This window comes from Myotis nattereri (assembly GCF_964212035.1).
Source record: "Myotis nattereri genome assembly, chromosome: 5".
In the NCBI taxonomy this organism is placed as follows: domain Eukaryota; kingdom Metazoa; phylum Chordata; class Mammalia; order Chiroptera; family Vespertilionidae; genus Myotis; species Myotis nattereri.
In genome coordinates this window covers 14,805,143-14,831,796 of record NC_138080.1, presented here as the reverse complement: position 1 = coordinate 14,831,796, position 26,654 = coordinate 14,805,143, and the positions used below count along the sequence as shown (strand labels likewise).

General features: G+C 53.4%; 2 protein-coding genes across 2 annotated transcripts in view; one reads left to right on the top strand and one right to left on the bottom strand.

Moving 5' to 3' along the window:
- The window catches only part of LOXL2 (lysyl oxidase like 2), a gene marked incomplete at its 5' end in the record, with an annotated part of 65,523 nt that overhangs the window by 21,078 nt on the left and 17,791 nt on the right, over window positions 1–26,654 (bottom strand). The window contains 3 exons of the mRNA XM_081092813.1: window positions 6,500–6,683; window positions 10,334–10,556; window positions 16,345–16,556. Coding sequence (XP_080948939.1) covers window positions 6,500–6,683; window positions 10,334–10,556; window positions 16,345–16,556 — 619 coding nt within the window. The remainder of the gene's footprint in view (window positions 1–6,499; window positions 6,684–10,333; window positions 10,557–16,344; window positions 16,557–26,654) is intronic.
- LOC308520329 (zinc finger protein 296-like) lies at window positions 24,247–25,659 on the top strand (the record flags this gene model as incomplete). Its single annotated transcript, XM_081092816.1, has 1 exon — window positions 24,247–25,659. The coding sequence occupies one exon, from the start codon at window positions 24,247–24,249 to the stop codon at window positions 25,657–25,659; it is 1,413 nt and encodes a 470-aa protein (XP_080948942.1).

Below are 26,654 nucleotides of genomic sequence, written 5' to 3'. Positions count from 1 at the left end.
CCTTCCCCATCCCAGGAAAAGGCCCCTCCACCCACCTGGTTATTCTCACCAGAACCCAGAGCTCATCTCTAGTACCGCCTCCTTTTTCACCAAAAGCAGTCCATTACCACATTCTGTTCACTCCCCCAAAGCTGAGTGCTTTTGTTTTTTCATTTCTGCTACAACACTAGTCCAACCCTGCCGTCTCCCATTTGGATGAATTCAATAGTCTCTAATCTTCCTCCCGTTTGCTTATTCCAAAATATTTTCCACACAGCAGCCCAAGAGATTTTCTAATGCAAATGGAATCATGTCACTTTTCATCTTAAATCCCTGCAGTAGCCTCTCACCGCCCCAACGGTAAAATCCACAGTCATAGGCAGTCACCTCCATCTTTTCCCACATTATATGAGGTCTTTGTGGAAGTGTCTGCCTCTCCCAGGGGGCCTCCCAGGCCCTGTGGAATCTGACCTTCACTTAGCCTCCTGGCTCTGCCAGCTCCTCCCCCTCAGCCATATTTTCTCCTGAGCCAAGGGTTTCCCTCTGCATGGACCCCCTGCCTGGACTGTCTTCCTCCCAGTCCTCACCACCTCATCTTTCAGGGCTCAGCTTCAATGCCATTTCTTTGGAGAAGGCTTTCTGACCCCATCTCAGCTGGGTCTTCTCAGGGAGCCGTCCACTGGGCACTCTGCTTCACGTTCATTCACGTGGCTCTCTGTTCGATGTCTGTCTGTCTCCCCACTAGGCCAGAGGGCCCACGAGAGCAGGCACTATGTCTGTGGTCCTTTAGTTTCTTTTTATATTAGTTTTTATTTTAAATTGATTTCAGAGAGGACGGGAGAGGGAGAGATAGACACATCAATGATGAGAGAGAATCATAGATCAGCCACCTCCTGCACATACCTTACTGGGATTGAGCCCATAACTGACCAGGAATCGAACTGTGACCTTCTGGTTCATAGGTCAATGCTCAACCACCGAGCCGCACCGGCCAGCCTGTGTGTTCCTTTTGTATTCTCAACCAGGCCCCGGCAAAAAAGAAGTGCTGCAAATAGTGTCTGGATGGATGCTGTCTCCACTGAGAACTTGTTGTATGTTGGCCTCTGTGCTAGGAGTTGGGGACACATACATGAAGAAGGCAGGCCCCTGACATGAAGTGCTCAGTTAGTCTGTGGGGGAGGCAGACACTTATGCAAGGACTTGTAATGTGGTAAAAGATGGAGGTGACTACCTATGATTTTTAAAAAAATTCTCACCTGAGGATATGTTTTATTGATTTTAGAGAGAAAGAGAGTGAGAGAGAAAACATCAAAGGGAGAAAGAAACATCAATTGGTTGCCTCCCATACACACCTGGGTCAAACCCACAACCTAGGTATATACCCTGACCTGGAATCGAACCCTAAACCGTTTGGTGTTTGGGATGACACTCCAACCAACTGAACCACCCGGCCAGGGCCTACCTATGTTTTGAACTTAAAGGAAGGGCCCTTGGCTATGCCACGGGGTCTGAAGACACCAGTATCTAGGGTCACTGAGGCCAAAAATTAACTTCTAAGAGCAACCCATGTTATAAAAGCCAAGTTCCATTTCCTTGGAAATTCATAAGCGATGAAGCCTACAATTCCCTAGAATTTTACAAAATTTACAAAAAACACATCTGTAACTATGGCTGGAAGCATCCAAGGTCTCAGAGTGGAAAGGCTGTGACAAAATAGAGATTCTAAACAGGGCTCTGGAAGCAAGCAGAGGCCACAGCTCGTGAATTAAGATGGGCGTAGAAGTGGGCAGCAACCTGGGACTGCAGTTAGATCAGGCAGAATTTGTTTGATGATTGTGAGGATCATGATGATGGTGGTGATGATGATGATGGTAATGGTATAATGATGGTGGTGGTGATGATGGTGATGATGATGATGGTAATGGTATAATGATGGTGGTGGTGATGATGGTGGTGGTGATGATGGTGGTGGTGATGATGGTGGTGATGATGATGGTGATGGTATAATGATGGTGGTGGTGATGATGGTGGTGGTAATAATGGTGGTGATGATGATGGTAATGGTATAATGATGGTGATGGTGCTGATGATGGTAATGGTATAATGATGGTGATGGTGCTGCTGATGATGGTAATGATATAATGATGGTGGTGATGATGAGGATGACAGTGAGGATGAATGATGGTGGTGATGAGGATGTCTAATATTTGAGCACTTACTCTGTGCTGGATTCTGTCCTATACACATTGCTTCTATTAAATCATTACATCATCACAACAACCCAATAAAATGAGGAAACTGGAGATGAAAGATTAAATAACTGGCCCAATGGTAGGTATTATTTTCATTATTATTATATTATTTTGTTAATCCTCACCAGAGGATATTTTCTCCATTGATTTTCAGAGAGTGGAAGGGAAGGGGAGATACAGAAAGAGAGAGACACATCGATGTGAGAGAGACACATCAATTGGTTGCCCCCGCATGTGTTCCAAACAGGGCTGGGGATCAAGTCTGCCACTGAGGTACATGCCCTTGACTGGAATCGAACCCGAGACCCTTCAGTCCGCTGGTCGATACTCTGTCCACTGAGCCAAACCGGCTAGGGCTTTTTAGTATTAGTTCTTACATGTCATCACCTCTTTGCTAGTGTAAGTTATCTTTGGGGTTATACCATTTTCTCCACTTGAGATGAGCTCCTAGAGAACAGAAACGATTACCATAGTGATTGTGGAATAAGTAAATTCTCCATTGCACTGTGCAGACCACATACTAACTCAACGAGTGTTTGTGGATTGCTAGACTATAGAGGAAATATTAACACAAGAGCTTAGCATGCGTTAGACTCCAACTAACATCTGGTTAGTCTCCTTCTGGCCTAACTCATGTAAACTTACGTGGCTTTCTCAGACACCGGGGGCCGAGGCCCAGAGAGCAGCGCCCGCTTTCCTGCAGCATGCATATTCATGGACACCAGGCAGAGCACCGAGCTGGGGAAACCAGTGCCTATCACCCTTATTTTCTGCACCACCCAGTTCTGAGGTGGGTTGGGCAGGGCAGGAGGTGTCCATGGAAGGCACTGGCTGCAGCAGGGTCAGTGGGGTCCGAGGCTCCCGCCTTCTCTTGTTGACCTAGGTTTAACCTGCATCCCGATCCCCAGCTTTTGCTTATTCCTGGGCTCTGGACTGTACCCTGGATTGCTCCCCACCTCCACCGTGGCCCTGCTCTTCCTTCTTGTACAAGCCCTGGCCGCAGGTGACTACAGGGAGCCAGGTATGGACTCTGGATCCACAAACACCTCTGCAGGTTGCAATCACATTTTTAAGGGCCAAAAGAAGAAACTAGGAGACAGCAGTGTGTTTTGCATGTTGTAAAGGTTATTTAGCATTGTTTCACAAAGTTTTATTTCAGCTTTATGTGTCTGGCATACACTGTCACATGTATTTCTGATTGGGCATTGCAAACAAAAGGTTTTTTAAAGCTCTAGAGCAGTGATTTTCAACCTTTTCATCTCATGGTACACATAAACTAATTACTAAAATTCTGCGGCACACAAAAAATTATTATATTTTTTGCCAATCAGACAAAAAAAGTATAAATTTTGATCCATTCACACTGGACGGCTATTGTTGTATTGGCAGTTGTCACATTGTTACTTGATAATCTAAGGGAAAAGAGGTCAGTGCTCCTGACTAAACAGTCAGGTATCGCATGTTTTAAAAATTCCTGCAGTACACCGGTTGAAAATCGCTATTCTAGAGCTTCCCTGTCCAATGCAGTAGCACTTGGACTGTGGCCAGTGCAGACTGAGATGTACTGTGAATGTACATAACACCCTGGACTTCAAGGAGTTGGTACACAAAATGTCAATTATTTCATTAATAGCATTTATATTGATTTCATGTTGAAATAAAAATATTTCATATTTTCTAGGTAAAGAAAATATATTATTAAAATTAATTTCACCTGCTTCTTTTTGTTAATATTTTTATTGATTTTTTTTTTGAGAGAGAGAGAGAGGAAGGGAGAGGGAGAGAGAAAGATCAATGTGGGAGCAAAACATCAATCAGCTGCCTCCAGCACTGAGGATTGAGCCTGCAACCCAGGCATGTGCCCTGACTGAGAATCAAACTGACAACTTTTTGATGGATGGGACGATGCCCAACCAACTGAGCCACCCTGGTCAGGGCTCTCCCGCTTTTTGTTTGTTTGTTTGTTTACTTATTTTACGTGGCTACTAGAAAACTTAAAATTATGTCTAGAAAATGTTAAATAGGTAAATGGCTTGCATAATATTTCTATTGGGCAATGCAATTCTTGAATGCGTAAACTTCTTTACTATGTTAGTTCAGCTGACCCTACTTGTGCAACCGGAACTCATTCATTCATCCATTCATTCATTCTTGATAAAATTAGTATTCCTGGCACAATACAAGCTGGGCACAGACTCGGCACTAAGGACACAGAGATAAAAGACAGAGGCCCTCCCCGCACGCCGAGCTCAGTCCCGGGGGTTGGCGGATGCATAGACAGACGGCCGGAATGGAATGCGGTCTGAGTGCCGGGAGTCCTGCCTCACAAGGCGCAGTGCCTGACTCTGACCTGACATCCACCCTGGTGAGAAGCACAAGTTTCAGAGAATCACAGGAGGCTGGAGTCAGACAGAACCTCAGACATAAATCCAGAAAAAACTCTGAGGCCCACAAAGCCACTCAAAGGCACTGTGCAAGCAGGGGCAGGGCTGGGACTGGGACTCTCAGTGGTCACCCTCTCACTGCCCTCACTTGGGTGTGGTCACTGCTCTACCAGCCAGAGCCAGGACTGCGGGACTGACCCCATCTGCTCTGTGACCTGACTCTGAATGTGGACTTTTCTCTTTCTGCCCATCAGAGTGGACCCCACCCAGTGTGGCAACGGATAGTAAATCATCCAATGGTCCTTTCGTGCATCATAAATGTCAAACATCTCATTCTCCCAGAGTTCTGCAGGCCCTTGGAAGCCTCTGGCTGCTCTGGGCAGTGCAGTAATTAGGTCACACAGCACATACCCAGGAGACATGGGATGTTTATGTTACCCAGTGCTTGTTTATTCCTCAAAACGAGCTTGGTCTCTGCCCTGTTGGCCTTGGGAGAGCACAAACCATCACATCAGCCAACCAGAAAAATGCTCTGTCCTAAATATTCGAGATTTAAGGGAAGCCCATACCAGGAAGGACGAGGACTGTCGCACGGCCTGACAGGTACACTGTCATTAAAGTCCACCCTAGACCCCAGACTTCAGTGCATGCCCAGGAAGTCTGCAGAGATCGGAGAGTGACGGTAGAGAGGTCTTCTGAACGTGAGCAGGACTTGTCGCAAAGGGAAAGGCCCAAATCTGAGTAAGACTCTCTACCATTAACTCCATTAACTCTCGGATGACCTTGGGCTTTCTCCAGAGCCTCAAATTCCTCATTGTTTGGAGTAGACAGCCTGAGCTCCCCTCCAGCAATGCTGCCTCACGAGCCAGGACTCTCTCCAGTCCCTGCTATTATTTCCATCTCGGGGCTGGGATCTATGACCTCACTGCATTCCTTTCTGTGGGGCAATGGCCCTATGTCTGACAGCTTGGAAACATCCTTTCCCCTCAGGACAGGACACGGCACACCTCCTCCCTGCCCATTCTCCCTCCTCCCTGCCCTTTCTCCCTCCTCCCCCCCCCCCCATTGTCCCTCCTCCCGGGCCCTCCAGCCAGGTGCACTGCAGCCGCCCTGCTGGTCACACTGAGGGCTGCTTTCCCTGCTCAGTCCACAGCTCCCAGGAGAGGCTGGGCACTCACTGGGCTGCAGTGTCTGGGTGAAGGGCCTCCTTCTGAAGACCCAGGGCTCGCACAGGTCAGTGCCCTTCATGGGCTGGGCGGGAAGGGATGCTCTGTTGTGTTGTCATGTCACGTCCACAACATTGCTCTCAGCTTGAAAGTCCCTTGTGTTTTGTTCTTTGCTCAAACAGAACATTTGTTCAGGACACTTAATAAAAACCAGGCCCCTTCTCCTTAGCATCCCATGACATCGGAGAGGGGTATCATGTTCCCAGTGTCTGGAGCAGGGAGGTTTGCGGGGCTGTGCCGGAGTGGAAGAGTAAGAGGACATCGGGGGTTCCTTTGTGCCCGGGGTGGTCCACAGCCTGAGGAACCCCGAGGCCCTCTCCTGGAGGACCCTCCCAAGATTTCCAGTTGCTCAGCGGGGCAGTGGGAGCCCTGGGTTAGGGGTTGGGAGGCCCCCATTACTCATTGACGGCTAATATGTTGTCTCATCTCCCTTCTTTGGGTCTCAGCTTCCAAATCCGGAACATGGGGACTCAGTTTCCCTAAGGCCCTTCCAGCTCTGACTACGCAGGGAGAGGCCTGAGAGTCTCTAAGAGAAGCAGCTGCTGTGGGCAGGAGGAGACACAAGGAGAGCCTGGGAAGCCCCTGCAGCCAGCCGTGCTGGGCTCCTCTGCCATGGTCCCCGTGGAGAGAGCCCACCGCATGTCCACCCACTCCTTACCTTGCCCCAGCCGGGAGCCAGTGACGGCCTCTTTGGCACTTCCAAAGCCCAGCTCTCGGCAGACCACGCTGGCAGACACCAGGTCCCACTTGTCATCACAGATGGTACCCCATTCGCCGTTCTTGAGCACCTCCACGCGGCCCTCCCCGATGTTGGCACCACCTCTCAACCGCACCAGGGGCTGCTGAAGAGACACACGATTCTGATGAGTGCGGAGGCTGATGCACGTTCAGCGGGCAGGCACTGCCCACCTCCTTCCTTCCTTTCCCAACTGCCCACCCCAAGCCCAGGCACTGGGGCCAGGAGCTAAAACTGTTCTAGGTGCGTGTGTGTGTGTGTGTGTGTGTGTGGCCGGGACACTCACTCTGAAGGTCGGCTCTGCTTGGCAGTCTCTTATGGCGCTTTAGTCCTGGGCCACTGGGGAGCCCACCGGGACCCTCATCAGCTCGTCCCCCAACCCATGCCTGGCTCCAGGACCTTGCCACCAGCCCTTCCCTCAACCCCCTCATCCAGAACCTCAAGCTTTAGAGCTACAGAAAGAAGCTCCTACCCCCAAGTCTGCAGACCCCAGACGGATGTCATTCCACCCGACTGTAACAGAGCCCTGTAAAAGCAGGGCCCTGCCTGGCCACCGCTCTCAGGCCTGACCACACTCAAGTCCAATGGGCCCCACTCTTCTTACAGATTAAACACCCCTGATGCTCACTGGCAGCCTGGAAGCCTGATCACCTCTGGGGTCTGCTTCATTGCGTAGGAGTCAGAGCCTCTCTCCACCAGCGTCGTGACCCACTGGACCACATCTTAGGAGATGGGAGCCGGGTCACCTGACTCCATCTGCCCACACACCCTGGTCTGCAACAGCTTCTGTGCATGCTTGGGTGTGCATGCGTGTGTGTACCTGTGTGTTGGGGTGGGGACTCCGAAGGCTTCGGGGCTCTGTTGACTCTCATTTGATTCAAACAGAGGGAGCAAGGGGTGACTGCACAGCTGTTCCATCAGCCCGGGGCTCCCTTCACCCCCATCCCTACCCCTCCGATGGCCCAGCCAAAGCAGGCCTGGTTGGAGTGGTGTTTTTTAATATATTTTTTCAAAAATTGATTTTAGAAAGAGAGTAAGAAAAAGGAAGAGAGAGAGAAAGAGAGAGAGAGAGAGAAAGAGAGAGAGAGGAACATTGATGTGAGAGTTGACCATCAATTGACTGCCTCCTGCATTCCCCTTACTTGGGCATGTTCCCTGACCCAGAATTGAGCCAGCAACCTTTTGGTGCACAGGATGACGCCCAACCCACTGAGCCACACAGGCCAGGGCTGGAGGTGGAGGTTTTTAAACATTCACATATACACCAGCCACCTTGAGGGTCCAGGGATCAGACAAAACCCTGTGTCTCCATCCTCCAGCCGAGGTTCCCACTCGGTCACATCTCTCTCCCCCACTAACTGCGCCTCACACTGCCATGGCAGGGTGGGGTGCTGTGACAGCACCCAGTTCTCCAGCTCTCAGGGGCTGCTCGGACCCTGCCACTAGGGGGAGACAAAAAACGGGACGGGGTGGGTGCAAAATGCCCACTGGCTTCAGGAGCTCTAATTGTGCTGGCTCCAGCCCGTTCCCTGCGGCCTATGACCCTCGCTTCTCCCACCTCCCTGCCCAGCTGTCTGGCTGGATGCCAGCCCCTTCCCAGGGAGCGGGCCATCCCTGACCCACGCTCAGGGGAGGCAGAGCGCCAGCAGCTTCGCCGCAGCCTGCAGTGGCCAGGCCGAGTCAGCCTGGAGGGAAGAGGGGAACCAAGGGAAAATGTGATGTAAGGCTCCCTTGCCTTTTTGCTTTTTTAATTGGTTTGGTATGAACTTGATTCATCTGCTTTAAACTGCATAGTAAGAGGAATTTCCAAACAGTAGGACCTGGGATCGGACACATGAGGAAAGCTCAGAGGCTCCGGCTGAGGCCACACAAAGGATGTGGCCATGAAATCACATGGCAGGGGCCCAAGTGGGGGGTGGGGTGGACAGCGGGGGGCCGGGGCGCGGGCACTGTCCAGGTGTCGCAGGGTTGCACACCTGTGTGGTCAGGTTTGTACACTTTGGAGGCCCCTGGGGGCCCTCTGGTTGATGCTGGGCCGCAACACTCACTTCACCCCTTTCCTTGAAGGCCTCTTCTTTTATCCAAACACTCCACCCCCAGTGTGGGAGGGGCCCCAGTGTGGGCAGGACCCTAGTATGCTTTATTGTCTTCTGTCCTGTTTTCCCTTTGGGGTGGATACGTTGTTACCCCCTTTCCCAAAGCAGGTCATTGATGTTGGTGGGGGGGCAATTGGAGAGGGTGGAGGAAGAGATAGGGGGGCAAGGAGAGGGGAAAGGGGCGGGAATGAAGCTGCCTCGGTCAACAAACCTGCCAGGTTTGGGAGGGTCTGCTCTGGCCCCACTGCCTGGATACACCACCTGCCCCCATCATGACCTTTCCCCCTCCTCCTACCTCTGCCGTGGTCAGAGCTGGCTTGTAGTTCACCTCTGTCCAGCCACCTAATTCCTAAGTTCCAAGGTTTTATCTGGCACAGGGACTCATTCCCCAATAAGTGCTCAGTGCTCGTTTCCACCTCTCCCTCTCCTCTTGCATGTGCGATTTCCCACCCACTATTCCCACCCCCGGTCCCCATGAACATGCAGGTCCCAGGGACCCATTGGTAGACATAGGAAAAAAGAAGAGCAGGAACAAGGAAAGTTTCTCCCTGATTCTCGAGGGAAATAGAAGTGCACTCTCTCTTCTTCAGGGAAGCGCCAAGCCTGCCCTGTTTGGGATAGTTCTCTTGTCCCAGGAAACCAGTCTGTTGAAATGGGATGTTCATTTATACTAATACTAGCGGCCTGGTGCACAAAATTCATGCAGGGGGTGGGGGGGGGGTGTTCCTCAGCCTGGCCTGCACCCTCTCCAATCTGGGACCCCTTGGGGGGATCAGGCCTAAACCGGCAGTCGGACATCCCTCTTGAAATCCAGGACCACTGCCTCCTAACCGCTCACCTGCCTGCCTGCCAGATTGCCCCTAACCACTCTGCTTGCTGGCCTGCTCACCCCCAACTGCCCCCTCCGTCGGCCTGCTGGCCCCCAACTGCCCTTCCCTCCTGGCCTGATCACCCCTAACCACCTCTGCCTCGGCCCTGCCACCATGGCTTTGTCCAGAAGGTAGTCCGGAAGGTCTCCTGGTCTAATTAGCATATTACCCTTTTATTAGTACAAGAGCTACCCAGGAGGACTGTTGATAACCACTGTCCTTCCCCACTTTCATCTCTGAACACACTCACACATGCATGCACACACATGTACATGCACACACACTCACAGGTGCTGGTACACAAACATACATATGGTAATGGCAGGTTTTCATTTCCTATCTTTGTGAGAGCTTTTAAAAATTTTAATCCTTTCTGTTGCAAAATAAACCAAAATATGCTTGAAAACCTTTGTAGCTCATGCCACGTGCTTCTGAGGGATATAGCTCATTTCCAAAAGCCCTGGAGCATTTTGTCCTGCAGGGGCTGTGCAGAAGCACCGTGTGGGTAACCAGGCACTCCGCTCGCCTGGTATCTGTCTCACAGCGGGGACTGGGTCTCAGAGTGGGACGGCGGTGGTGGAAGGGGTGGTAATGATTGGGGGCAGGGGCCCAGCTGCCTGTCACACCTGAAAGTGGCTGTCGGTGAGGCCGGCCATGACCTCTAGAAAGTGGGTCTGAGTTGGGGCTGGCTGTCCTCACTCTCTCCTGGGGATCCCTGTCTGTTCCCTTAACCGCCACCACCACCCCCAACACCCAGGCGCCCCGTGGCCAGACTCCTGCTCCATCCTTACCTCTGGCTTGTAGGCTTTCCGGAATCTCGAAGGTCCCTCGGGGCTGAAGACCTGGCCAGGCACGCAGCTCACCACTGCCGGCAGCCCGTTCTCACAGGTGACGTTCTTCACGGGGTCCCGCGTCACCTGGGGGCCCAGCTTGCAGCTGGAGATGTGGGCCTCCATGCCCGTGCAGTCCATGGAGAACCGCCAGTAGCGCGGCTTCTTCCGGGCTGCAAACATTCTGCAGAGGGCCGGACGGGGCAGGTGACCGGGGGTCCCGGCACCCACCCCTCATTCCTTCTGCGCCCGGGCATTGGGCACCTGCCCCGGGCCAGCCGCTGTGCCGGCTACTGGGAACTCGCTGGGGGTACCGGTGGGCATGGTCTCTGCTCCCGGAGCTCAGCCGGCTTCATGGAAGGGGATCCGCACAGCGTGTCTGCGAGCGCCCCGCACGCCGGCCCTGCACTGGGCACCCGGGGGAAGGACCTGGGAAGGGACATGGCCGCCTGCCCCCCAGGCAGCTAGGAGCCTAGGGACTGACTCAGTGTAGTAAGATGATACCAAAGCCTATAAACACAAAATGCAAAAAGGGATCTAAAAGAGACAAGACCCGTCAGGGTACATACCTAGGTTGTGGGTTCAGTCCCCGGTCAGGGCATGTACAGGAGCAACCAATCTCTCTCTCTCTCTCTCTCTCTCTCTCTCTCTCTCTCTCTCTCTCTCTCTCTGAATTTGTAAGATAAATACATAAAGCTGTACTGCCCAGATAATTCCAACACTTGTTGTCGTCCCCTGCGTTTATTTCCCTTTGTCAATGAGCAGAACAGCTTGATTATTAAGCTCTCTCCTGACGATATACAAGATCCCAAACGATGCAAATCCAATGAGGGCAGTCTAGAGTTATGCCATCTGCTGAACTGAAGTACAGTTTGCTTGATAAAAATATTATAATGGTGATGAAACTCAGCCACAGACCTCATCAACCCTTCGCCTGGGACCAGAGAGGCTGCTTGTCTCCACACCTCGGCCAAGCAGGCTCTTACCTGTAGCACCTTTTTCTGGAAGGCAGGGGAGGGAGTCCAAGCTTTTTCTAAAACAGTAGCTATCAATGAGCAATGAACTGGTTACCAGACAGGGTACTGTGCCCAGTTTCCCCATCTTCAAGTTAAAGTAGCATTAGAATCCACTCGATAAGACCATTAGGAAAATTAAATGAGTTAATACTTGGAAAGCCCTGAGCACCGGTGTCCAACACATTGAAAGGGCTACGTCCGTGTTTGTAAGATAAGTAAATAAGACTGTACTGGGTAAAGCGGAAAAGGAAGAGAGGAGAGAAGGGTGGCTGCAGTGACAAGGGACAACTTCACAGAGGGTAGGGTTGAACTGGGCTTGAATAATGGCGGGATTTGTGAAGGCAGAGGGCCGAGAGGACACTGCCCTAGCGCAGCGGGGTCCGTGTGCTCGTCCCAGCTTGCCAGAGTCCAGGGAGATGGCAGAGGGCCAGACTGCATCGGTGCTGGCTGCTTAGAGGGGCCCCGGGCAGCCTGGCCCCCGGCGGGGAACAGAGCGAGGTCCCGTCCCTGCGGGTCCGACAGGCCTGCGAGTTCCTGCTTTGTCTCAAAGTGGATGGGATGTGAACACAGAGGGAGGAAAAAACCTACGGCCACCACCCATATCTTTCCTTAACCAAAAATTGAGACTTGTAACAATTCTAGTATGCTTATGGGCGCAATGGCACGGAATCTTTGAAACCAGGACTGTTCGGGAAAATTCTGGATGTGTGCTCAGCGGAGCTGCAGCCACCCAGGGGGACTGTTGATAATTCTGGGAACCTCTGCCCCTCCCCACTTCCTGCAGGCCCTGCACTTGGAGCCTCAGCCTCCAGCGTGTTCCCCATGACACCCCCACATCAGGAAAGAGAGCACGCTCGGGGGGTCAGCTGCACGAGGATTGGTCAGCTCCAGCGGCTTGGAGAATCCTTGCTCTCAGCTTTCAGGAAACACCAGCTCTGCCAGGAACAGACGTGCTGAACGCTGCCTCCTCCCCAGGCAGCCCAGCCTCCCTCTTACGTCAGCTCACAGTAATGCACCCTGACCCTCCACAGGCTCCCATCGGGCGGCACCCACCCCTCCCTCATGATTCACCCCAGACAGGCCCCAGGGGGCGCAGAGGAGCGCTGGGGAGGGTGGGTGGGCAGCTCACTCCAGGCCCAGGATTGGAGAGGGACTGGAGTTAGGGGCGAGCCATTGGCAGGGATGTGAAGCCGGCTTGAGAAAGAACTGTCCATTCTATGGCTGGACTGATTCAATTAAAAATAAAAAGTCATGCTGGCTCCCTCCCAGCCAAGGGGAACCCTGCTTTCCCAGGAGTTCTGCCAGCTGCTGAGCACGTCAGGTTCCAATTACACACTTTGGAAGTAGGTGTGGATGAAAAGGGCCACATACTAACCCTGACAGGCTCAGGGGAGGCCTGCAATCTACTATAAAGTAACCATACAGCCCGAAATTAACTTTCTAGCTAAAAGCAGGTCATGGAAGGTAGTCATTTCCTAGGCCGGTATCTTCCCTGACCAAGGTCAATCTTTACCTTAAGAGCCTGTTTATTGTCTTTGCATCTACCTTAACACACTTTTGGAATGTCGGGGTAAACCTCCCTTCCACCCCCAGACTCCTCAACCACCCACCAGAGCAGCGACCACAAATCCCCTCATTGTTATTGTTATTGTTATTGCACTAGTGTTGACTGCTAGCTGTCCTGTACCCACCTGTAAAAGAAGTGTGTCTGTTCCTTATACTTTTTATCCAGTCCTACAGATTCCTCCCTCCTTTGTCTTCTCCAACCTAAAAGCCCTAAAAGCTGATCGTGGAGGGCAGTCACATCCTGTCCCTCTGTCCCTGACAAAGGCCAATCTTTACCTAAGTGAGCCGGTCTATTGTCTTTGTGCATCTAAGACAGCCGTGAGCAAACTATAGCCCCCAGGCCAGATCCTGCCCATTTGAAATGAATAAAACTAAAAAAAAAAAAAAAAAAAAAAAAGACGGTACCCTTTTATGTAATGATGTTTACTTTGAATTTATATTAGTTCACACAAACACTTCATCCATGCTTTTGTTCCGGCCCTCGGTCCAGTTTAAGAACCCATTGTGGCCCTCGGTCCAGTTTAAGAACCCATTGTGGCCCTCGAGTCAAAAAGTTTGCCCACCCCTGATCTAAGATAACAGACCCTTAGACTATCAGCGTCATCTCCTTTCCAGACCCCTCAGGGCACATCTGCTGCACCAGAGTGTGAGACCACAGAACCCCTCATTATTACCTTGTTGCCCAGATACTATCTCTATGTGCTGGAAACATCAGTTGTTAACTATCCTGTACCCACAATGTAAAAGCACTTGCCTCTTCATTGCATCCAATGTCAAAGATTTCCCTGCTTTGCTTTCTCCAGCTTCCGTAATCTACCACCAACGGATTTCATGTAACCCTCCTTACATCTTCCCCTTTTATTCTAATGTATAAAATAAGCTGTAAGACTGCCATTCTACAGAGCATTTTCTCAATCCGTTGAGATTTTGCTTCCTGGCAAATGTCATCAGTTTGGCTCAAATAAACCCATTAAAATTCTCCACGGGTTTGGATGTTTCTGACATTAATACTTTGAATTCCTTCCTCTACCTGAAACGAAAGGAGGCTGGCATTTCAGCCAACCAGCCAAGCAGAGCCCTTCCACTCTCCCAGATGCAGTGCCAGACGCAGAATTCCTGCTTGTGTCAAAAATCGGTATCAATAGTGGGATCCTGCTTTCAGGCGAAAAAGAAAAAAAACACAATACAAAATGCTCCTGCCCCTGGGATGGGCCCTGAGGCTACGAAGCCCCCAGAGGCCAGAGCAGAAAGCTCACAACAAAGCAGCCCATGTTGGGGAGCCCTGGACTCCGTCTTGAGTGAGTCTTTGGGTGCAGAGGAAGAGCTGCAGTCCGGCCTTGGGGAGACTCTGAGTGGCCACCAGGCTGCAGGTCTGCGGAGGGAGCCAGGGTGGAGAGCCTTGGCCGGCCCTGGTGAGGCTCCAAGGCTGCCAAGCCCCTTAGGGGCCTGGTGCATGCAGAGAGATCACTAACACCATCCCAGACGCAATTACTTTGAAAACAATTTCCTTCCTAGAGTGGAAGGCTCCCCTGGGAAGCCGCTTCCCCTGGCCGGCTAGGAAGGGCCAAGGGAAATGGGAAAGATGTGAATGGCCTCAGATTCAGGGACCATGGGGGGGGTGACCCTCTTTCTGGCTCCCAGGCTTCTGTTCTCCTCAACTTCTGAGCAGGCTCACAGACACCCCACCCTCAAGCCAGCCCTGCTCCAGCTCTGACATAACAGCAAGGCCCGTGGTGGGAGCCGGGGCTGAGTGGCCAGAGCTGGAGCAGGTCTGCAGTTGGAGACAGCAATGTGGCAAGCACTCCCGAGTAGCCCTGTGGACTCTGGCAGAAGAGGGCTCTGTGACCCCCAAATCCACTGTCCTCAGGCCTGGGTCTCTCATCGTGCAGACGGAGGGCTTGGACCCGGTGACCTCTGAGGCTGGAGGTCCAAGGGAGGAGCTGGTTTGCAGCAGCCTGAGCCCCAAGTACCACCCGCCAGCACCCGGATGCTCCCAGCCTTGAAGCGCTCTTCTGCCCTCATTTGAAAGAGCAAAGGCACAGACTCAGGGGTGGGAGGTTCAGGGAGGCAGGTTTAAAACCAGCACGTGAGAGACTCCGCTGCCGACATAGATCTGAGCTCCCTCCACAAAATCAGGAAAAGGACTCTGGACCGGCCACAGTTGGGGAGATGGCTTTCAAATGCCTTTGAACAGGCACATGCTGCCGGCCTCAGGAACCCCGTCCTGCCCTGGGCAGGGCTGATGGCAGCCTTCCCAGGCCCGGCACTGGACTCAGACCAGTTGTCAGCTGGGGCACTGTGGGGCAGCCAGATGGGAGCTGGTTGGGGTGCGGGGTAGGGGTGGGTGGGGTTTGCTTTTCTTGGCTCCAATGGTAGGAAAAGCTGAGAAGGTGTCTCCAGGGAGGAAGCTGGCCAGCTGGCAGGAATTCTCCAAAGTATTCAGAGGACGGGAACCCCACTGCAAACAGGAAAGTCTGGGCCACATCTGAGGGTGTCTGGGGTGGGGATCACCACCAGGCTCACCCCTAGAGGGGCGGTGAGCCCGCCCAGAGGAGCCGCTCAGCCACCAGCACTCATCCTCATGGTGGGCTGGGGACTCTGACCCAAAACGGCCAAGCCAAGCCCAGGACCTGCAGTCTGCCCTGACCCCGGGGATCTGGAGGGGGCGCTGGATCTGGGTCCCATGTCTCCTGACTTCCTCTGGCTTGAAAGGAAAGAGTTTGGACCCGGTCGCTGGAGATGGGGGCTTGGATCTTAGATCTGCCACTTTCCTCCCTGACTTCCTTTCCTCGACTGTAAAATCAACCCCTAATTCCCGGCGCTGTGAGGATCAATGGCTAAGAACAGGCCGGGTTCACAGTCAGCCCTCAGTAAACCAGTCACCATAAGAGGAGACAGGAAGGCCCACTGCCACCCAGGACCCAGCCCCCCGCTTGTCATGGGGTGAAACCCTTCACTGGGAGAACTACTCGAAGTCCTGTTATTATCGCCGCCTTTTCCTGTGGGAGATATTAACTTTGGAAACTGTAACTAAATTATAAGATTTCACTGGGATTGGTGTAACTGATCGAATTTCCTAACAGTTTCTGCGAGTTCCAGATTTTTCAAACTAATCATTTACTGAGGGCAAGTAAACATTTCTTAAGTTGATGCTGTCCTGGTTTGGCCCCGGTGGTCATGGAGCTGGCTGTCGGCACTGACACCCCCCTCCCCGACCCCCCCAACACCCCCCCCCCCGCCTCTGCATCCACAGGAGTGTGAGCTCCCCAGCGGCCAGGCCTGCATTGACAGCCGCTGGCGGAGCCCCTCTGCTCAGCGCCCACTGCAGGAGCCTTCTCTTCACAAAGCGGCAACCCCCCCAGGAAACAGTGCTTTGGGGGGGCCTCTTACTTGTACACTTTGGTGTTGTACGTCTTCTCCCCAGGGAAGCCGAACATGCCGCAGACCACGCGGGAGTTCTTGGCCGTCCAGTGCTTGTCACAGATCTGCTTCCAGGCCTTGCCGTCCTTCACCTCCACGTAGCCCTCCGTCACGGGGGTGCGCTTGCGGTAGGCCGAGAGGATGGCTCGGATCCGTATGTCCTCCACCTGGATGTTCAGGTTCTGGGAAGGAGGAGGCACCGAAGGACATGGTTACCTTCCTGGCCCGGTGTGGAGAGGGGTTTTGGCTAGCCTCCTCCACCCTCGGGCCCTGCAGGGGCCACGGGCACTGCCCAAGAGCACACAGCACAAGGCCGTGGTGATAAAGCGTCATGCATGGGAGGCAGTGAGGCTGCAGTGACCCAAGGAGAGGGAGCAGGGGCGACCTGGGCCATCAGGAGACTGGAGGGCCCAGCAGCCTCTCCCACGTCCCACCACAAAGCCTGGGGAGAGAGGCAGCAGCCCTCCTGCAGGCTCTCGAGCTACAGCAGAAGAGAGAACGTGCTCTTTGAATTCTCACGTTCTACATTATAACTAATTTGGATTTTGTATTTACTCTAAAGCATATGTGTGCATGCATGTGTGTGACTGTGTGTGATTCTACGTGTGTGTGTGTGTGTGTGTGTGTGTATCTTTTCTAAGACTAAAGTTTCATGCAGAGGAGCCTCAGTTACCCTGAGGCTGATGGTGCCACCTTGCAAACCACCCAGTCAGTATCTGGGGTCGACATTTCTAAGTGAGAACATCCCAGGAGAGTAGGGGTAGGGCTTGGAGAGAAGCATGGAGGGGAGTGTGTGCAGGGACCCAGGCCTGCTTAGTGGGGGACACGCCCTGGGGACCAGGAGGTAAGGGTGGGCACAGTCTGTGGCAGGAAAGGGAACGATTCTGAACGCGTGGAGGCCTTTGGAAAGGCCCGACTCACCCCCAGCCCCACCCGTCATTCCGAGACAGTGAGTGAGAGAGGCGGGTCCCGGTGGAGGAGGTAGAGGAGGCTCAGTGGGGGGCAGACTCCTGCCTCACCACAGCTGGGTGGGCTCTCCTCCCCACTCCCCGACACTGAGCAGCAATGTCCCTGCCCCACGCCTCCTCCCGGGTCACAGGGATTCGGGAGAAGGACAGGGGCGTGGAGAGGCCACGCTGGGTGAGAGGAACAGGGGCTGCCCCGGAGTTTATGCTTTTCCGAGGCTCACCCAGTCTCCCTCAAACACCGTGCTCCCTGCTAACCTCTCACTTCCAGCCTCTCCTCTCTGCCCCTGCCGCTGCACATGGAGCCACCGCCAGCTCTGCAAGGCTCCCTGCTGAGCCCCTACCTCCATCTCCCCCTCCATCCATCGGCCACAGGCCAGCCACCAGAAAGCTCTTTGTAATCTTGTCCCTTGACCGTCCGCTCGTGCCCATGTAGCAATGCCCAATTACTTAGAGAGGTGCCCACAGCCCGACATGACTGATTCTGCCTCCCCTCCAGCCGCCCCCCGTCCCCAGCCCCACATGTACACTCGGACCCAACGAAATGAAAACTGATAACAGCTACTGCGCGTGAGCCCCACAGTGAGGCTCCATGTGCCTTCCCTCGTGTCGTCCTCACACTGCAGAACGAGGTGCGTTAGAGCTGCTGCCCTCCCACGATCCAGAGGAGAAAGCTGGTTGGCTCCAACTGCCTCCCCAGGACCACCTAGAGGCAGGGCGCCCGAGGTGTGGTCAGGAGCTCTCTGACCTGGGCTGTGGGGAAGAGGTGGGGCCGGGCTTGGCAGGGGGCAACCCAGAGACTCGAGCCACATGCCAGCAAAGGTGCAAACGCAAATGAACCACAAGGTTGAACAGGGCCATTATTTGGGTGCCCAGGCATCCGTGTCTCCTCGCCACTGGCTTCAGGGTGCAAAGCCAGGACCTGCCCACCAGTCCTGCTGGGCGGCGAAAGTATGTGGCCGGCGGTGATGGCATTTGGCCTTGGTTCCTCTCCACGTGGAGTGCAAGGAAGGCCGCCAGTGGCAAGATGATGTTGGCCAGCTTGGATCCCAGATTCTTTACAGCTTCCATTCAGGCCACAGGACCCGTGCCACCAAGACACGTGGACAGAGGCGAGCCAAGAAAGGGCCTGACTGAGGTCTAAACCAGCCGCGGGCCCGGCCCCTCCTGCCTCTCCCCACCTCGGAAGCCAGGCTGGAATTCCAGCCAGCGATGCGTAATGCCCAGAAGGAAAGTTACCGCTGTAACATCAGCTCTGTGGCTTCACAGGGCCGGCAAACCCCAAGGACTTTATTACATTCACAGATCCTCCCTTCTCACCCCGCCCCACAGCCCCACCAGGTGTGAAATGTGGACGTCAGCACCCCAGCTACAGCAGGAGAAGGAAGGCCTGGGTGGGGGGAGCTCAGCAGACCCCTGTACCCTTGTCCTGATGGAGGACAGCATCCCCTCCGCAGAAGTAAGACAGGTGGGGGAAGCCAGGCAGGCTCTAGGATGTGGAAAATAAGGCTTGGAGAGCCCTGGCTGGCATGGCTCAGTGGTTAGAGGGTCAGCCTGTGCTCCATAGGGTTGTGGGTTCGATTCCCATCAATTCCCGCCCCTGGTCAGGGCATGTGTGAGAGGCAACAGATGGATGTGTCTTTCTCACATCGATGTCTCTCTCCCTCTCTCTCTCTTCCCTCACTTCCACTCTCTCTAAAAATCAATGGAGCCAAAGCCGGTTTGGCTCAGTGGATAGAGTGTCAGCCTGTGGACTGAAGGGTCCCGGGTTTGATTCTGGTCAGGGCACATGCCCAGGTTGCAGGCTCCATCCCCAGCGGGGGGCATGCAATCAATGGTTCTCTCCTATCATTGACGTTTCTATCGCTTTCTCCCTCTCCCTTCCTCTCTGAAATCAATAAAAATAAATGGAAAAAATATCCTTACTCCACCCGCTCCCCACCCCCCCCCCCAAAAAAAAGGCTTGGAAAAGTGAAAGTGCTAGAACAGGTGTCACTGCCGTTATTTCACCAGCTCACCTGTGTGACATGGTGTGTGTGATGGCGTGTGTGATGGCGTGAGTGATGGCATGTATGTCTCTGTGTGTCTGTTTGTATCCATGCATCCGTACACATCTCTGAGGGATGGGCCTTTGTGTGTGTCTGAGCGTGACCAAGTGTATGCTCAGGGCTGTGCGTCTGTGCGTTGTGTGGGTCTGTGTGTGTGGAGCATGTGTCTATTTGTGTGCATACGTGGTGGAGGACAGGTGCAGAGGGACTTGTTTCCTCCAAAGCCTTAAAAGAGCAGCCCGTGCAGGTTTATAATCATCGTTCCTTTAAAATGGGATGCCTTCCATTCACCCTCCATGGAACCAACTCCTTCCGGCTCTGTTGGGCTCAAATCCACCCCATTCATTCATTCATTCATTCATTCAACAAAAATATGGTCTCTCCCCTTCATGGACCCTGCCAGGCTTCCTCCCAACCGCAAAGCCTGCCTCTTCTCTGAATAATAATGACCACAGGAACCCTTGTTTCTCAAACACCAACCAAGTCATTACAGGTCAAGCTCCTGCTCAGAACTTCTTGTCCATCCCTCGCTCAATTCCCAGGACAACGTATGAGAAGGCTAATGGCGTACCACACCACAGGGGAAGAACGAGAACATTTGTCCGGCTTTTGCAACTTCTCCAAGTTCACACAGCCAATCAGTGGGTAAACAAGGGTGCAAACAGCTCTGACTCCAAACGTGTGCTCTAGGCTCCCAGCTACTGGTCTCTGAGTGGTCCTGGCCCCCCACCCATACCCTGTCCACTGCCTGGTGTTGAGCTGACCCACACGGGGTAGGGCCTGGGGCTCAGGCCTCTGGGTGGTCCTTTAGGGCCCGCCCAGTGCTGCGCACGTGTAGTCTGCCCTGCACCCACCCGGAGAAGCTGCGAGTCAGACCCGAGTGCGTACATTTGAGGGCAGAGCTGCCTCCCAGCTGCTCTTGGCTGGGACGGGGCGACGGGGAAACCCTGCGCGGCTCGAATTCAGTGCTCACTCCTGGTTACCGAGCTCACAAGGCCGCTCAGAGACCCGTGCAGGAAAACACACAGACACACATCACTTCCCTGCTATGTCACTGCTGTGGAATCCCTTCCATAACCACAAATGCTGGGATTTTCCCCCAGAAGTTCGACTCCAAAGAGAAGAAAAGCTTTGAAACACTAAAACATACACATTTTTCTTGTCTAACTAAGGGCTCTCTAGACTTGCTAGTCTTACATTAAGGGCAATAGCTCAGAAGCTGGGAACGCATTTGGCACATTTTAAAATTCAAATTAAGATCTGGATTCTATCCCTCTTGCCAGAGACAGAAGTTCACCAAGCCCTCTTTTTTCCTCTAATACATTTTTATTGATTTCAGAGAGAAAGTGAGAGGGAGAGACAGAAACATCAATGATGAGAGAGAATCATTGATTGGCTGCCTCTTGCACGCCCCCCACTGGAGATCGAGCTCGCAACCCTGGCATGTGCCCTTGACTGGAATCAAACCTGGGACCCTTCAGTCCGCAGGCCTATTCACTGAGCCAAACCTGCTGCTAGGGCACACCGAGCCCTCTTAAAGGCTTTCCTCCAGGGAATCCACAGGACCTTCTGTATTTGTCCTTCTCAGAGCTCATCACCCCCCTGGGAGTGATTATGGAAAAGCAAGTTGCGGCAAGCCCAGGCCGCCTGCTCCCCCAGTGGGCTGGCCAAGAGCTCGGACCCCAGGCCCATGCCTGACTGATATTTCACACTTGCAGCTTCTGTGAATGGCTTTCAAATTCCACAATGTTGCCAATGAGGAAAAACAACTAGTTTTGAAAGTCTAGTTGGAGACTGCATCAGAGAAAGATACAGGGGGAGGCAAGGCAAAAATGCAAGGAAGCCTACAATGATTTCAATCTATCACAGCCTTCCCGTGACTCCCAGGACTTGGGCTCCCGGTCAGGAGCCTCCCCGATCTTCCTATCTCATTCCCTCTCTTCCCTTTTTCCAGCCAACAAGCTTCTCCCACTGCCATGCCAACGTCACTCTTTGAAGCCCAGGGAGGCACGTCTGCAAGGACAAGGTCTTTGCCAAGGACCCTCCTTCCCTCTGCTGTAGAAGTCATAATTTACCATCAGCCCAGCCTTCCCACCCGAGACCTCCTCCTTGGAGTGGTGTTGGGGAAGGAGGACCAAGGTGGACATACACCAGTCCTCCCTCATCCCAACTAGAATGCACGACTGGTTAGTTCTACACAACCTCCGCTCGCTTAGCAAGCCCCTTCCCTCTGTTGCTAACGGGTTCTGCATCTTGCTCTCATAGCCCGAAGCTTTCCTTATTCAGCTCTTTTAAAAAACGGCCTTCTGGGTAGAGATCCCTTTTCCCAACTGCCACATGGCACCGTCCTTAGCACCTCAAACCAAACACTTCCAGGATGGCCCCAGGCCTCTCTGCTTTCACTGCGGCGGCTCCGCCCATCCACCTGGCCGACTGGAGCCTCAGGTGCCTTCTGCACGCTCTCTCCTCCTCACTCTAACAGCCCATTCTGCCCAGCAAGCCCTTTCCACCGTCCCACCGCCTTTCCACCGTCCCACCGCCTTTCCACCCGCACTTCTGTTTCCCAGTCAGTGGTGTAATGTGAATCCTGCCGGTAGAAGGGCATTATAATTCAGTAATCAAATTATATGGAGCCCTGGCTGGTTTGGCTCAGTGCATAGAGCTTCAGCTTGTGGACTGAAGGGTCCCGGGGTCGACTCCAGTCGGGCCCCTTCCCTTTTTCCAGCCAGTTATCTCGAAGGACTTTCCAAGGTCACTCTTTGAACTCCTGCAATTCTCTCTTCTCTATCAGAATCCTACTGATCCTCAAGGACAATTTCATTCGTTCATTCAAAAAATATTTGTTGCACCCTGGCCTGTGGGGCTCAGTTGGTTGGGCTTCATCCCGTGCACCAAATGGTTGCCGATTTGTGAGTTGCAGGCTTGATCCCCAGTAGGGGGAGGTCAGGAGGCAGCCAATGATGTTTCTCTCTCATCGAAGTTTCTCTCTCTCTCCCTTTCCCGTCCTCTCTCTCTTTAAAATCAATAAAAAAATATTTAACAAATGATCTTACTCATATGTGGAATCTAATGAACAAAATAAACCGATGAACAAAATAGATCCAGAGACACGGAAGCATGGAACAGACGGGCAAATTTCAGAGGGAGGGGGGGGGGGGAGATTAACCAAAGGACTTATATGCATATATATAGCCCGTGGACATAGACAATAGTGTGGTGAAGGCCGGGGGCGGGGCGGGGGGGGGGCAGGTTGGGGTGGAGGGAGTCAATGGGGGGAAAAAAGGAGGGCATCTATAATACTTTCAACAATAAAGATAGGCTGGGAGTCTGGGGGAGGGCAGACTCCGTCCCTGACCTTAAGGAGCCTTGTATAGGGTGTCGGAAGGGAGAGGACAGTCAAGAAACCGTTCTGTATTATGATGTGGTTGGTATCAGGAAGAAAAGAAAACTTGTAAGGGTTGGCGGTTGGGGCAGGGTGTTGATGCCACCTCAAACAGTGATCTGAAAGAGCTGCTTTCAGGAGGGAAGTTCCAGGAGGCCGAGTGGAGAGAGGTAAGACAGTTGGCCATTTGGCTTTCATGGCTATTCCAGGTGTAGAAGCAGAGTAGATGTGTACACGATCGTAATCCTCTTCTGCTCAACCCCCTCCCTCCCCCCACCCAAAGACTCACCACTCCAAAAACCAAGACTTTCAAGTGGTCAAAAGACCCTCTCGCAGCTGACTCCATTTTCTCAGAGCTCAACCTCCCTCCTGTCCGCCTCCTCCTTCCTTGTTATTTATTATTATTATTATTATTATTATTATTATTATTTTGTATAGTGAAGGTGGAAATTTATTGAAGAACAAGTACAGACTCCCACGTGGGGAGGGGGAAAGAGTCCCCCCTCCTTGTTACTCTTGAACAGAGACTGGCTGACTCCCTCACATCCCTCAGGTCTCAACGCCACCGTACCTTTCCGTGGTGTGGGGAGAAAATTGAGCCCCCACCCCCCATGTCACCCTTCCCCTTTATAACCCTTCCTAGCTTTGTTTGGCTTTAAGTGACACTGGTCACCCAGGAAGGCACTCTCTTTTTACATAGTTACCTTGTTGAGCGTAGTCTCCCTGAATCAGTCAAGTCGGGGGACAGGGATTATGGTCTGTTGGGTTCATTGCAGTGTCCCCAGTGCTTAGAACAGTACCTGGTGCACCACAGGCATGCAATAGAGGTTTGCCCGGTGAATTTTTATGATGTATTTACTGAAAGAGTCCAAGATACTGTTAGGGGCACAGTTCTCCCGCCTGGGTGTTTGTGGGGGTGCTGTGCCTGTTTCACCAGCCCTAAGACGGGATCTGAAGTCGCCGTTTGTATGCTGAGCGCGTGAGCTCGGTGCCCTTAGGTGTAGTCCTTAAGCCAGTGATGGCGAACCTTTTGAGCTCGGCGTGTCATCATTTTGAAAAACCCTAACTTAACTCTGGTGCCGTGTCACCTATAGAAATTTTTTGATATTTGCAACCATAGTAAAACAAAGATGTATATTTTTGATATTTATTTTATATATGTAAATACCATTTAACAAAGAAAAATCAACCAAAAAAAATGAGTTTGCGTGTCACCTCTGACATGCGTGTCCTAGGTTCGCCATCACTGCCTTAAGCCAATCCCCATGGGCACGGCTCAGACTGAGTTTAGCCGCCAGCCGCCCCTTCGGCGCCCATCAGGCCCCGCCCTGGTGGGCGGAGCCATGGCCGGGCTAGCACGTATAAAAGTTCAGGGCCAGTCGCCGCAGTCACTCACCTGAGCGTCTTGGGAGGAGCGCACACGCCTTGCCTCCGCCCGCCCGCCCGCCCGCTCGCCGGATCTTCCGCACCAGGACCCATGTCCCGCGGCAAGGAAGGCTGCATGCCCCGCCGAGTCGACCCCGAGCCCGCCGCCCACACCGACGACGAGACGCAGATGGGGGACCTGGTCATCGACGTGAAGCCCGAGCCACATCCGTGGCCCCTACAGGCCGCGGGGCTGCAGCGGGGTTCCCCAAAGGAAGTGCCCGCCCCGGGCCGCCTCGACGGCGCACCCCGCTCCTGCCTTAGCCTGGTGCCCACCGCCCCTACCCTCCTCGCCCTCGGCTTGCAGAACCAGTCGGCGCCGTGGACTTCTCTGGTCCCTAATCCTCACGACCGCCAGCCCTGGACTGACAAACACCCAGATACGTTGACCTGCGGCCTCTGCCTGCAGACCTTCCCGCTGGAGGCCATGGCGGCTTTCATGGACCACAAGCAGCAGGGCTGTCAGCCCTCTGGAGGCCCCAGCCCTGGCCCGGACTCAGAACTTGGGAACCTGAAGGCCTTGACTTGCCTCCGCTGTGGCCGACAATTCACCGAGGCCTGGACACTGCTGCGCCATGCCCAGTGGGACCATGGACTGTCCATCTACCGGACGGAATCCGAGGGCCCAGAGACCCCGCTGCTGGGCCTGGCGGAGGTGGCTGCAGCCAGGTCGGCAGTGGTGGGGCAGGAAGTGGAGGCCAAGGGCTCCGGGGCGAGCAGCCTCCCCCGGCGCAGCCCCACCTGCGCTGTGTGCATGAAGACGCTCAGCTCCTTCAGCAACCTCAAGGTGCACATGCGCTCGCACACGGGCGAGCGGCCCTACGCCTGTGACCAGTGTCCTTACGCCTGTGCCCAGAGCAGCAAGCTCAACCGCCACAAGAAGACCCACCGGCAGCTGCAGCCTCAGAGCCCCGACACGGCCAAGGCCAGTCAGGAACAGGCCTCAGCTGCCCCTCCGGAGCCAGCCGCCCACGCCGCTGCCCCAGCCAGGACTCTCCTGTGCAGCCGTGAAGGGGCTGGAGCTGCCGACACAGCGGGTGTGCAGGAACCTGGGGCTCGTGGAGCTCAGGCTGGTCCTGGTGGGGACGGTTGCGGCGTTGCCATCAAGGAAGAGAGAATCAACTCTGCCCAGATCCCAGAGAAGTTGCCTAAGAAGACTCCAAAGACAGTGGGCAAGAGCCATGGGCCCGGCGGCAGCTGTGAGTTCTGTGGGAAACGTTTCACCAGCAGCAGCAACCTGACTGTGCACCGGCGCTCACACACCGGGGAGCGGCCCTATACCTGCGACCTCTGCCCCTACGCCTGTGCCCAGAGCAGCAAGCTGAACCGCCACCGCCGCATGCACGGGCTGGGGCCGGGCGGGGCCCGCTTTGAGTGCCCCCACTGCCGTGTGCCCTTCCGCCTGCAGGTCACCCTGGACAAACACCTGCGTCAGAAGCACCCCCAAGCAGGTGGGGAGGCCTGAGTGGCAGGAATGCCCGCCCCCCCCTGCTGTCCCTAGTACCACTGCTCATGTATCTGTTGATCATGTCCGGCTGTGAATAAATCCTCCCTCCCTCCCTCTAGTTAAAAAATAAATAAATAAATAAAAAATAAACAAAGATAAATTTTTTTAAAAATTTCTGTTGTCCGGCCAGCATGGCTCAGTGGTTGAGCATTGACCTATGAACCAGGAGGTCACAGTTTGAATCCCGGTCAGGGCATGTGCCCAGGTTGTGGGCTTGATCCCCATTGTGGGGCATGCAAGAGGCAGACAATCCATGATTCTCTGTCATCATTGATTGCCGGAAGCCGGTTCATCCTTGCTTGACACTGTCGCTGCAGGAAAGAAACATCTGCACAGCATATGTTTCAAGGGACCTGGCGTATATGGCATACTGTTCTTAATATGTTTGCTCCCCTTCTTGGTGCTATGTGTTTTAACCAAGGTCACCTCTCCGAGAAAGGTTGTTTCCCCAGGTAGGGATTTTTCCCTGAAGTTAGGGAGGGGATAAAACCCCTTAACTAAATGCCAGGCGGGTAGTTAATCACTTTAACTACGAACAATCACGCTTAAGCTACATAATCTTTACTCCCTGGAATGAGATAAGAAATGTCCTAACCTTTGGAATAGAAATTGATAGGATTAAAATCAACTGGTATAAATACAGATGTAATAAGACAATAAAAGACAGAACCTGGCTACAGAATCTGGCGAGAGGAACCTGGCTATGATGATCACCTAAACCAGGGGTGGGCAAACTTTTTGACTCGAGGGCCACAATGGGTTCTTAAACTGGACCGGAGGGCCGGAACAAAAGCATGGATGGAGTGTTTGTGTGAACTAATATAAATTCAAAGTAAACATCATTACATAAAAGGGTACGGTCCTTTTTTTTTTTGGTTTTATTCATTTCAAACGGGCCGGATAGTTTGCCCATGGCTGACCTAAACGCTGCCTTCTTCACCGACTCTGTCCAC